General features: G+C 50.4%; 2 protein-coding genes across 3 annotated transcripts in view; one reads left to right on the forward strand and one right to left on the reverse strand.

Annotated features, from left to right (window-relative positions):
• ATP11C (ATPase phospholipid transporting 11C (ATP11C blood group)) overlaps positions 1 to 1,299 on the reverse strand; it is a 77,518-nt gene extending 76,219 nt beyond the window's left edge. Inside the window, exon 1 of the mRNA XM_087727312.1 lies at positions 921 to 1,299. Within this exon, the coding sequence (XP_087583438.1) occupies positions 921 to 947 (27 nt within the window). The 5' untranslated portion in view covers positions 948 to 1,299. The remainder of the gene's footprint in view (positions 1 to 920) is intronic.
• Positions 60 to 12,500, forward strand: part of LOC148043218 (uncharacterized) — a 13,338-nt gene continuing 897 nt past the window's right edge. The window contains exons 1-3 of one of the 2 annotated variants that reach the window (XM_087727317.1): positions 60 to 107; positions 10,462 to 10,591; positions 12,310 to 12,500. The exon at positions 12,310 to 12,500 is cut by the window's right edge and continues 897 nt beyond it. In XM_087727317.1, the coding sequence (XP_087583443.1) occupies positions 10,470 to 10,591; positions 12,310 to 12,500 (313 nt within the window). In that variant the 5' untranslated portion in view covers positions 60 to 107; positions 10,462 to 10,469. Of the gene's footprint in view, positions 108 to 497; positions 595 to 10,461; positions 10,592 to 12,309 lie in introns of those variants that run through there. The other variant, XM_087727316.1, reaches the window with a different exon arrangement.

Here is a 12,500-nt window from a genome sequence, read left to right on the forward strand (position 1 = left end):
AAGGAAAGCAGAATAAATGTTTTTGAAAAGAAAGGCAAGAAGAAAAGGGACGGGAAGGGAGAGAATATGACTGTTGGCATGGAACCTCTCTAATCATAGACAGCCTGGTGAGGGGGGGGGGGATAAGTTCCTTGCAACCTAAGAGCTAGCTCCTCAGGTTTTCAGGGAGACCTGTTGCTGATGGACTAGCTGTCGGTTTGCAGGGAGGTGGGCTTTTCCCCTCCCCAGGAGGGAGACCCTTTGCCACCTTTCTATTTTCCACACCTTCCTGCTGAAACGCAACGTCCCCCCCCCCATCTCCCCGATTCTCACACCGTTGGGTACCGCTCAAGACTTGCAGGGATGGGGGTGGGAGGGTGGAAATCTCCCCCCTTCCTCCTTCTCCAGCCCTGGGCGCTCATCTCAACCCCTCCGCATCCCGCACCCCCCAATGGCACGGAGCGGGCAACTCTGGAAAGCCAGGGACAAACCACCTCCCCCCTCTCCCCCCCACACACACGCAGCCATACTCCTCCTCATAAGGGGAAAAAACCCACGTTCTCCCCACCCGCTCTCTGGAAGCCGAGGAGAACAAAAGAACCGGCGGGGAAGGTGGTGAGGAGAAGGAGCGAAGGGACCAATTTGATCCGGGGGGGGTGGCTGGGTGGGGAGCGGGCCAAGGAAGGAACCGGGGCTCCGGCCAAGGGTTAATCTCCATCCCAAACCCCCAGGCTGCGGGAGAGGGTCCTGCCTGCCCAGCTGCGATTCCATAGGGAAGGAAAACGCAGTCCCGCCGCCGAAGGGAGAAGCCTGGGCGGTGGGCATTGCGAAGGGTGGGGGGGGGCGCAGGCAGGCCTCCCAAGGCTGGGGAGGGGGAGAGGGGACCCTCCCTCTTTCCCTCCCTCTCCCCCATCCTCTTGCCCGGCCTCGGCGGAACTTACGAAGCGGTTCAGCTGGCGGCGCAGCATGGTGGAAGTGCCGCAGCGGCGAGGAGAGCCGAGGGGCGCGCAGGGGCAGCGCAGCGCTGCGGGGCCTGGCGGGCGACGCCTGCCCCCAGCCTGGGCGAAGAGATCCGCAGCTGCCAGGGTCTCCCCCACCCCAGCCAAGCCCCAAGCCTCCGCTCGGCCCCAGGCCGGGGTCACCGGGGTCTTTTCCGCATCGTGCAGCCTTCCTCTCCTTCTTCGCCTCCTCTTCCTCGTCCTCGCGCCCAGCCGCAGCCCCCTTGCAGGAGCCCCGAGCCGAGCCAAGGCGCTCAGGCTGGCCGGAGGCGACTGCGGGGCGGCATCGCTGGAGAGGTGGCGTGGGGGCCGCCGAGAAAGGCGCGCTTGCCTTCCGTGCAAACAGGAGGAGGAGGAAGAGGAGAAGGCGGCGTTTCGGAGGCCGGAACGCCGCCCTGCAGGCTGGCCGAGGCGCAGGCGGACCCTGCCGGCGGAGGCGCGGCTCCCCAGCCCGGCTCTTCCCCTTCTTGGCCAGGCGCCTCCTTCCAAGCACGCGTGGCGCGCCGCCCAACAGATGCCCACACCCTGCCCGCCGCTTCTTGGGGCGGATCCTCGCCTCTGCCCGCCCCGTCCGCCGGCACCAGCTGGAGAGGTGTAGCACGGGCGCTGCTGGCGGCCAGGACTAGCGGTTTGGGACCCACTTCTGGGCCTTTTCCTGGATCGCCCCCGTGCGTAAAATTGGAGAGATGCGCCCTCCGGGCAGGGATGCTTGGCCTTGCGATTCGCCTCTCCAGGTTCGGAGCTGTCGCTACCGGCGGTGGTGCTGACCCTGGGCAGCCGAACCGAAATGCATTCCGCCCGAAATTGACGAGAAAAGGAAAGACTCGAAAGGGCCCAGCAAATGTTCCAAAGAGGCGACTGGACAGGAACCGGGCCTGGCTAGTCCAGTGAAGAGAAGGACCAGGGGAGACAGGAGAGCATCTTCCAATATTTGAGGGGCTGCCACAGAAAGGAGGAGGTCAAGCTATTCTCCAAAGCACAAGGAAGGGAGGGAGGAAGGAAGGAAGGAAGGAAGGAAGGAAGGAAGGAAGGAAGGAAGGGAAAGAAAGAAAGAAAAGAAAGAAAAGAAAGAAAAGAAAGAAAAGAAAGAAAAGAAAGAAAAGAAAGAAAGAAAGTGGAAGGCAGGGAGAGAGGGAAGAAAGGAAGGAAAAATAATTTTAAAAAGAGAGACATGGCTAGTCTACTGAAGAGAAGGACCAGGGGAGACACGAGAGCAGCCTTCCGATATTTAAGGGGCTGCCCCAGAGAGGAGTTAGGGGGTCAAGCTATTCTCCAAAGCAGCCAAAGGCCAGAGAAGGAAGAATGGATGGAAACTGATCCAAGAGAGATTCAACCTGGAAATAAGGAGGAATTTCCTGACAGTGAGAGCAATCAACCCATGGAACAGAAGTTGCCTTCAGAAGTTGTGGGAGCTTCATCCCTGGAGGCTTTCAAGAAGAGACTGGACTGCCATTACATCATAAATGGCATAGGGTCCCCTGCTTGGGCGGTGGGTTGGACTAGATGACCTACAAGGTCCCTTCCAATTCTATTAATGTGTTAATGATCTTTTTGTGTTGTTGGTTTTTTTTGAAGATGTTTCACTTCTCATCCAAGAAGCTTCTACAGCTCTGACTGGATGGTGGGGATTTATACTCCTTGAAGACAGCTGATCCTTTGCATCTGGTTTGAAAAAGGGGGTCAGAGAGACCATCTGTGTCCAAATTGAACTGCCCTCTCTCAGCAGAGTGGGGGGGGGATAGGACATCATCTATCCTTAGTCTATAACAGGGTCCTTTCAGCAGTTCCCAGAAGGCCCCACACCCATTTGAACCACTCAGGGGAGGACACAGAGAAACCTCCAAGCAGCCTCAATGACAAATGATGCAACTTTATTTATTCATTTATTTATTATTAAAATTTATATGCTGCCCAATCCCGAAGGACTCCAGGCGGCTTACAAAACAGGAAAAGAGAAAGAAAAAATAAGAAAAGAGAAAAGGGACGGGTAAAATCACAAAACATGCATGCATGCATTCTAACCGGGGCTGGACCTCAACAATGAGGTCAACAGCCCCAGGCCTGCCGGAATAGCCAGTTTTTTACCGCTTTCCTTTCCAGTTGTCTGCAAGGAGTATCAATCCTTCCATTCCCCACCGTGCTGCCAGAACCGATGAAGCTTCTGGGATGAGAAGCGAAACGCCTTCGAAGAAAAAAAAAAAGAAAGTCCAGTTGCTTCTTGAAAAAAGCCGATTTGGGAGAATCTTTAGCCGGGAGATCAGCCAAAGAGAACCAAGATTCATTTTCCCAGCAGTTCAGCACTGGGGAAGGAGGAGAGGGGCTCCTTGCCGTTCGGGAGCAGAGAGTTGGTTGGCGGACTTGATCTCGCCACCCCCCTCCTTGAATAATGGCACAAAGACTTCTGCCTTGGGCAGGGGGTTGGACTAGTAGACCTCTAAGGTCCCTTTCAGCCCTCTGATTCCAGGGAGGTATTGCGGGAAAGCGTCTTTTCAATTCTTTGCTCTTACCTGGTGAATTCTTTGCTCTTACCTGGTGAACGTTTCAGCAGGTGCACCCACCCCTCGGGTGGGGGATGCTCCCTCTTTCTCAGCCCAGCCTGCCTCACAGGGTTGTTGTAGGAGAAACAGGCCAGGGGGTGTTCTGAACTCAGCTTCATGGTATTGGACCTGGGTACTTGAGAGACCGCCTGCTGCCAATTACCTCCAATAGACCAATCAGATCCCACAGACTAGGCCTCCTCCGAATTCCATCCGCCGGCCAATGCCGACTGGCGACTACCCGGAGGAGAGCCTTCTCTGTGGCCGCTCCGACCCTCTGGAACGAACTCCCCGTGGAGATTCGAACCCTCACCACCCTCCAGGCCTTCCGCAAAGCCCTTAAAACCTGGCTATTCCGACAGGCCTGGGGCTAAAGAGCTGTTGCCCCCGCCTCGAATGGTATGACTGCTGTGTGTTTTTTAAATTATGTATTGTTATGTCCCGTCTTTTTTATTTCTTGTCTGTACCCCCCCTCCCCTGATTTGAATTGTGAGCCGCCCTGAGTCCCCTTGGGGAAAAGGGCGGCATATAAATGTAATAAAATCAAAATCAAATCAAATCAAGCTTGGAGCCTCATGGAAGAGAAGCGGGGGAAATAATAATAATATTTCCCCCCCAAATAAGACCTCCTCGGATAATAAGCCCATGCATCTAAAATAAGCCCTCCCCAAAAATATTGCAGCACAGCAGCAGCCATGAGGTGACCATGCTCGCCTCTTCCTGCACTTCAAAAACAGTAAGACCTCCCCAAAAATAAGGCCAAGCGCTTATTTCAGGGGTCAAAGGAAAAGAAGACCCTGTCTTATTTTCGGGAAATCACTGTAGGAACCTCGGAAGTAAATCAAACTGATCCAATTGGGTGGAGGGTGTTTGGCCCACTGGCTGAAGTGAGCCACCGTAAACACAATTTGGGTGCTTCTCCCTCTTTCTCTCCCCCATCAGCAGATTTCCCTGCTGGCACAGAAGTGTCGCACACTCAACACTTGTTAACTTGCTCTGCCCAACTGTGCAAAGAAACCTTTGTGAATCAGTGGCGCAGTGGTTAAACGCAGCACTGCAGGCTACTTCAGCTGACTGCAGTTCTGCAGTTCGGCTGTTCAAATCTCACCGGCTCAAGGTTGACTCAGCCTTCCATCCTTCCGAGGTGGGTAAAATGAGGACCCGGATTGTTGTTGGGGGCAATACGCTGACTCTGTAAACCGCTTAGAGAGGGCTGAAAGCTCTATGAAGCGGTATATAAGTCTAACTGCTATTGCTATGTAGAGCCGAGGTGGCACAGTGGTTAAATGCAGCACTGCAGGCTACTTCAGCTGACTGCAGTTCTGCAGTTCGGCGGTTCAAATCTCACCGGCTCAGGGTTGACTCAGCCTTCCATCCTTCCGAGGTGGGTAAAATGAGGACCCGGATTGTTGTTGGGGGCGATATGCTGACTCTGTAAACCGCTTAGAGAGGGCTGAAAGCTCTATGAAGCGGTATATAAGTCTAACTGCTATGCTATAAGTGCTATGTATTTACCCTGCCTTACAAGAGATCCAAAGTTTTCAACTTTATTGGACTGGTTCCTCAAGTCTTGGTCTAAACTGGAACAAGGTGGGTTTCTGCCTAAAATGTTGCAAATTTTCCAGGGAAAGGAGACCACCAGGAACAGAACCCAAGGCCTAGGTGCTTCTCCCCCCCCCCCGCTCCCCAAATCTGGGAAAACTTCCCTACCCTTCGCTTCAAGCTTTCCTTAGCCACCTGGCCCCCACTTCCAAACCCTTTCATTTTATTTCTTATATCACATTTGGCATTCTGCATTTTAATTACACCTACTCCCCTGCCCCCCCCCCCCCGCCGCTTAGCTGGGTAAAATTCAAGTCTCTTTTGGGTTGAACTCAGGGCTGGAGCAGGTCATGATCAAATCCACCTTGTTTTCTTGGCAACTGTCGGGAAGTTGTTTGCTGTGGCCTTCTTCCATTTCTCAAGGCTAGCCTAGGTTTCTGGGATTTCCTCGTGGTCTCTTTTCCAAAGACTCATCAGCCCTGAGTGGGCTTCACTTCCCAGCTCAGCATCCACTTCGAATGGGGAGAAATATAGAATGTAGGTTAAACAGCTTTTTCATTAATTAAAAGAAGAAAGCAAGCAGAATATCTCTCTCCCTGTTTCTCTCTCTCCCTGTCTCTCCCTCCCTCTCCCTCTCTCTCTCTCTCTTTGTCTCTCTCTCTCTCTGACTCTCTCTCTGACTCTCTCTCTCTGTCTTTGTCTCTTTCTCTCTCTCTCTCTCTCTGTCTCTATCTCTCTCATTGTCTCTCTCTCTGATTCTCTCTCTCTGTCTATTTGTCTCTTTCTCGCTCTCTCTCTTTGTCTGTCTCTGTCTCTCTCTTTGTCTCTCTCTCTCTGACTCTCTCTCTGACTCTGTCTCTCTCTCTCTGTCTATTTGTCTCTTTCTCTCTCTCTCTGTCTGTCTCTCTCGCTCTCTCTTCTGTCTCTGTCTCTCTCTGTCTTTGTCTCTCTCGCTCTGACTCTCTCTCTCTCTCTATTTGTCTCTTTCTCTCTTTCTCGCTGTCTCTGTTTGTCTCTCACTCTCTCTTCTGTCTCTGTCTCTCTCTGTCTTTGTCTCTCTCTCTCTCTGATTCTCTGACTCTCTCTGACACACACTCTCTCTGTCTATTTCTCTCTTTCTCTCTTTCCCTCGCTGTCTTTGTCTATCTCTCTTTCTCTGTCTCTCTCTGTCTCTCTCTGTCTCTGTCTGTCTGTCTGTCTGTCTCTCTCTCTCTCTCTCTGTGTTTGTGTATGTGTGTCTCTCTGGGTCTCTTTCTCTGTGTGTATGTGTTTTTTGTGTTTTTTGTGTGTCTCTTTGTGTGTAACTGGGGGAAAAGGTGGGGGGGGAAATGGCCAATGATCCCCATCACCAAACCTAAATCTGAGGCCATGAATCCACAGCTCCAGTGGTTATTTCAAAAAGGCAGAATCTCCTTACAAGCTGGGACTGTCGATTCTACAACGAACACCTCCCCCTCCCCCCCACCAAGGATTAAAAGCCCTTCCCTTTTTGTCCTTAAAAAGAAAAAAAAGAAAGAAAGAATAAGCTGATAAGGAGGCCAGCCTAAGTGGAAGAGAGAAAGTGGAAGGAATCTTTCTCATTATCTTAAGATTTAGAGGAGAATTCTCTTTGGGAAATTCACAGGTGCAAACAAAAGCCCCCCCCCCCATGCACGCCTCTTTTTCTTAAACGCAACCCACCATTAAACCACGGTTTTGGAATGTGACCAGGGTCAAAAGTTTAATTGGGATTTAAACGGGAGGACACAAACATCATCTGGCCTTTTGGGAAGAAAGGTGTTAAAATGCTAATCTGTGTGTGAATTGCAAAATTGGGGGTTTCCTGGGGCGTTTTGCAAAGGTTTCCAAAGGGAGATGGGGTGGATGGGGATTTTAGCAAATTCTTACTGGAAGCAGATGGGTTGGGACCTTCTTCCCATCCTCTGGCGCATCCCGATGGCTTTGTTCAGATGTACCTTGGCCTTGTGGTCCTTAAACCCACATTGTAGGGTTGTAAAGCCCAAGGAACTGGGAGAAACCATAGATCCTTGGCTTATGGCTTTCCCAGTTGCAATGTATGTGTCAGGGTTCCAAATACCATCCAAAACTAAATCAGAGTCCAAGGCAAAGTATTGCTCAAAGTTCAAATTGATGAAGAGAGCCATGTTGGCACATCTGGGAAAACCCAAATTTGAAAGCTTCCCGGTTTCCCCCACCCAGTTGAAAGCTCAAGAACTTGTCCCCCACACCCACAAGTCCATCCCATGGTCCCATCTCCCACTGCCACGCTGGCAGCTTCCACCCATCCAATTCCAGTCAGGCGCAGAGGTGCAAAGACAAAGGATGACCTTGGCTTTCTAGAAAGAATGTTGTTATGGCTACATATCACCCAACTCTGTATAATCCCCCTTCCCATTTTCCCACCGTAGAAAAGGCATAGTAGAATAATAGGAAGTGTGGCATGCCAAAGATCCAAAGGAAAAGATGTCTGCAGGCCTGACAGTATGGCTGTGAAAGTTGGATCATAAGGAAGGCAGAGTGCCAAAGGATGGAGGGCTTTGAACTCTGGTGCTGGAGAAGACTCCTGCATTGAGTCCCCTTGGACTGCAAGGCCATCCAACCGGTCAGTCCTAGAGGAGATCAACCCTGACTGTTCTTTAGAAGGCCAGATCCTGAACAGGAGACTCAAGGACTTTGGCCACCTAATGAGAAGGAAGGACTCCCTGGAGAAGAGCCTCATACTGGGAACGATGGAGGGCAGAAGAAGAAGGGGACGGCAGAGAAGGAGGTGGCTGGATGGAGACACGGAAGCAGTCAGTGTGAGCTTAAACGGACTCCAGAGAATGGCAGAGGACAGGAAGGCCTGGAGGAACATGGTCCATGGGGTTGCGATGGGTCAGACACGACTTCGCAACTAACAACAGCAACAGAGCCCACAGACCAGAGAACCACCAAGAGAGGCTGAGGAGGAAGTAGGAGGAATGATGGAGTGAAGAAGCAGGAATAGGTGCCACCTCGAGAAGGCCGGCCTATTAGAAGATGTCCTGTTTGGGATCTTCTCCAGCCACGTGAGGTCCTGGTTTCCTGTCTCCTCCATTGGGCAGAGATTATGCTGTCAGAATGTTGTCAAGAATGCTGGGCGTGTCATGGATTTCCAAGACAAAGTCGCTATGAAGTCAGCATGGGGAGAAGGCAAGGCTGAGGAAACCATGACCAGCTATTCCAATACTTTCCTACTTTTCTCCATCTTTTTAAGACCACACCTATGTCAAGGTAGGGGACCTCGAAAGGGGAAAGCAAGCAGGGAGATTCTTCTGCACGGCAACCCCAACATTAGCTACTGGACCAGTTCAGGTCTTCAGATGTTCTAGGTTTCTGCTTCCAGGAAGCCACTTGGCCTCCAACGTCTATGGAGATGGGGTTTCCACAGGATAGCAATAGCAGACTTATATACCGCTTTACAGTGCTTCATAGCACTCTCTAAGTGGTTTACAGAGTCAGCCTTTTGCCCCCAACAATTTGGGTCCTCATTTTACCTACCTCGGAAGGATGGAAGGCTGAGTCAACCTTAAGCCGGTCAAGATCGAACTCCTGGCAGTGGGCAGAATTAGTGTGCAATGCTGCATTCTAACAGGAAGAAAGGAAGGAAGGAAGGAAGGAAGGAAGGAAAGGAGAGAAAGGAAGGGCAATAGCAATAGGACTTAGACTTAAACACTGCTTCACAGTATTTTACAGCACTCTCTAAGTGGTTTACAGAGTCAGCCTTTTGCCCCCAACAATCTGTGTCCTCATTTTTACCCACCTCAGAAGGATGGAAGGCTGAGTCAACCTTAAGCCGGTCAAGATCGAACTCCTGGCAGTGGGCAGAATTAGTGTGCAATGCTGCATTCTAACAGGAAGAAAGGAAGGAAGGAAGGAAGGAAGGAGGAAGGAAGGAAGGAAGGAAGGAAGGAAGGAAGGAAGGAAGGAAAGAAGGAGAGAAAGGAAGGGCAATAGCAATAGGACTTAGACTTAAACACTGCTTCACAGTGCTTCACAGTCTCTCTAAGTGGTTTACAGAGTCAGCCTCTTGCCCCCAACAATCTGTGTCCTCATTTTTACCCACCTCGGAAGGATGGAAGGCTGAGTCAACCTTGATCCTGGTGGGATTTGAACTGCCAAATTGCAGGCAGCCGGCAGTCAGCAGAAGGGAGCCTGCAGTACCGCACTCTAACCACTGCGCCCCTGAGGCTCTTGGTCAAAGACAGTCAAGATGAGGCTCACTTGTGGGCTTCACTTGTGTTTTATGGGTATGGCACATATGCCGAGCAGATAACCTTATATATTAAATGAGGACATGGAATTAGGATGTATATAACCCTGCAGATGGGATGAAGCTTCATGGCTTCCTTCTCCTAAAGGATTTGAGGACCTGGGTCTTCGTTAAGATTATAGAAGTTCTCACTATCAGATCTTTGCTAATGCCAACAAGGGGGCTTCCGTCAGAAATCTTGGTCGGTGAAGCTTCCTGTAAAGCTAGTATACATTTTATATAAATTCAGCCAGGACTGAACCTCCCTGAATAAATGTTTTGCAATCCAAAGAGTCAGTCCCCAACATTTTCTAAAACAGTAGGAGAAGATTCTTGCTTATTGACATTCCTAGGATGGGTGGCCCAGAGGCATTGCTGGAAAGGATGCGGCTTCCTGTGTCCCTCCTGAAAAGACATATATGGGGACAAGACTTAGCGGATGACAACATTAGCTGATCTCGGAAGCTAAGTAGACTGGGACTGGGTTAATTCCTGGATGGGAGACCAGGGGCAAGTTGAAGGCTAAGGCCCTTGCAGGTAGTCAAGAAGAAATCCCTTCCACAACGTTGAGGAAATTAGCCAGATGTGCCATGAGGTGTCTCCCATGAGGCCAGCAGGAATGGAACTTCACTGGAGTACATCTTCATTTCTAAGGCCAAATCAGAATGGTCCACTGGAGCAGTGTTTCTCAACCTTGTCAACTTGAAGATGTCTGGACTTCAACTCCCAGAATTCCCCAGCCAGCATTCGCTGGCTGGGGAATTCTGGGAGTTGAAGTCCAGACATCTTCAAGTTGACAAGGTTGAGAAACACTGCACTGGAGGACTAGAAAGCCCAGAATCGCTCTGAAGGTTCCATCTCTGGAACTGGTTGCTTGGTGGATACCTTGGGTGAAGTTGTAGGAAGGAGTTCCATATCTCCACACCTTCTCAGACTTTCAGGTCTGCGGGATCTGCTGTCTTAACAATGTCCATGTATTCAAAGCTCAAGAGAGAAGTCTTCTTCTCTACCACTTCCCATCAGTAGTCTTTATTCCCCTTTCCAAAGCCAAGTCTTTGGAAATGCTTGAAGGATTTCTGTGTCCCTTCCTATTTTTAGATGTTTGTCATGTTGTGTCTTTGATTTCTCTTGTTAGAAGACTCCATGGAGAAGCAGAGAGTCAAGCTAGATCTCCTCATTGGCATTATGTGTCTGTTCATGGTCCTCTTGATCTTTCTGGTCGTTGGGTGCCTCTTCCTCCACTTTAAACTCTTCAGTAAAGACATGTGAGTATGAACGCCCACCAACGGTTGTTGGAGGAAGGGTGAGAACTCAGCTTGTATGGCTTATGGAATGAATCATGGTTTACATCATGGATGGTCTTTATAGCATGAAGGAGCTGAGCCAAATTTGGCTTGAAGAAACTTCTTGGGTTCCTTCACTTTGAACCACAAGGAGTGGAAGCTCACTTCACCTCGCTTGGCCAACAGAGCATCTGATTTTCATAAAACATTCCCAGATGCCATTTCTGCTAAATAGGACAAAAAATCTGACTGACTTCTGAGGGCAAAATTCTCCAAAAGTGTGGGAACACACATCTGGCCCAAGCTCCTAGATGCTCCAATTCTCATCACATTTCTGGAAGAGATTAAGTTGGAGAAGGCTGTTGATTGGCCACTGGAATGGGCGGGATGGGTTAGTTCATCAGTGAACACAGAGTAAGCAGGCAGGGAGATTCTTCTGCACAGCAACCCCAATCTTAGCTACTGGACCACTTCAGATGTTCTAGGTTTTTGCTTCCAGGAAACCACTTGTCCTCCAATGTCTTTGGAGTTGTGGTTTCCACAGGATAGCAATAGCGCTTAGACTTATATCCCGCTTCACAGTGCTTTACAGTCCTCTCCAAGTGGTTTACAGAGTCTGCCTCTGGCCCCCAACAATCTGAGTCCTCATTTTACCCACCTCAGAAGGATGGAAGGCTGAGTCAAACTTGAAGCAGTCAGGATTGAACTGCTGGCAGTGGACAGTGAGTTAGCCTGCAACGCGGCATTCTAACAGGAAGGAAGGGAGGGAGAGAGGGAGGGAGGACAATAGCAATAGCATTTAGACTTATATACCACTTCACAGTGCTTTACAGCCCTCTCTAAGCGGTTTACAGAGTCAGCCTATTTGCCCCCAACAATCTGGGTCCTCATTTTGCCCACCTTGGAAGGATGGAAGGCTGAGTTAACCTTGAGTCCCATCAGGATCGAACTCCTGACAGTGGGCAGAGTTAGCAATAGCAACAGCACTTAGACATATACCGCTTCACAGTGCTCTACAGCCCTCTCTAAGTGGTTTACAGAGTCAGCCTATTTGCCCCCAACAATCTGGGTCCTCATTTTGCCCACCTCGGAAGGATGGAAGGCTGAGTTAACCTTGAGTCCCATCAGGATCGAACTCCTGACAGTGGGCAGAGTTAGCAATAGCAATAGCACTTAGACTTATATGCCGCCTTCACAGTGCTTTCCAGCCCTCTCTAAGCTGTTTACAGAGTCAGCCTCTGGCCCCCCAACAATTGGGGTCCTTGTTTTACCCACCTCGGAAGGATGGAAGGCTGAGTCAACCTTGAGCCCAGTGAGACTTGAACTGCCAAATTGCAGTCAGCCAGTAGTCAGCAGAAGTAGCCTGCAGTACTGCACTCTAACCACTGTGCAACCAGTCTTAAGTCACTTTTTTCAGTGCTCTTGTAACTTCAAACGGTCACTAAATGGATAGTCGTAAATCAAGGGCTACCCACATTTAAGAAACCACAGTGAAGCCAACCTTGACTTAAGACAATAGATTATCTGTCCTTATGGGATGGAGGTCGCTTTGATGCTGCCTGCTTTGGGACCACTGATGAGAATGTAGCAGGGGCAGCTGTCCATGGGAGGACCTCTGGGTGGAAACATCTTCTCCTCTCGGAGTTCTACAGAAAATTGTATCTTATGGTGATGCTCTTCTTCCTCTTGTCTGCTTGAAGGTCCTTGAAGGAGGAAGACGTGAAATCTTACACCATCCAGACCCACTCTGTGGAGACGAAGATTGTCCTCACTCCTTCTCAGACCCACCAGTTGGCTTCTTCTTCTGGATGGACGGTGCCCGAGAAACCAACGGGGACTGAGCGCGAAGGCCGGAGCTCCACACCACCAGAGCTCACCCTCAACCGTAAAA

This window comes from Thamnophis sirtalis, unplaced genomic scaffold, assembly GCF_051295495.1.
Source record: "Thamnophis sirtalis isolate CommonGarterSnake01/CBP01778 unplaced genomic scaffold, rThaSir2_p1.2 scaffold_13, whole genome shotgun sequence".
In the NCBI taxonomy this organism is placed as follows: Eukaryota; Metazoa; Chordata; class Lepidosauria; order Squamata; family Natricidae; genus Thamnophis; species Thamnophis sirtalis.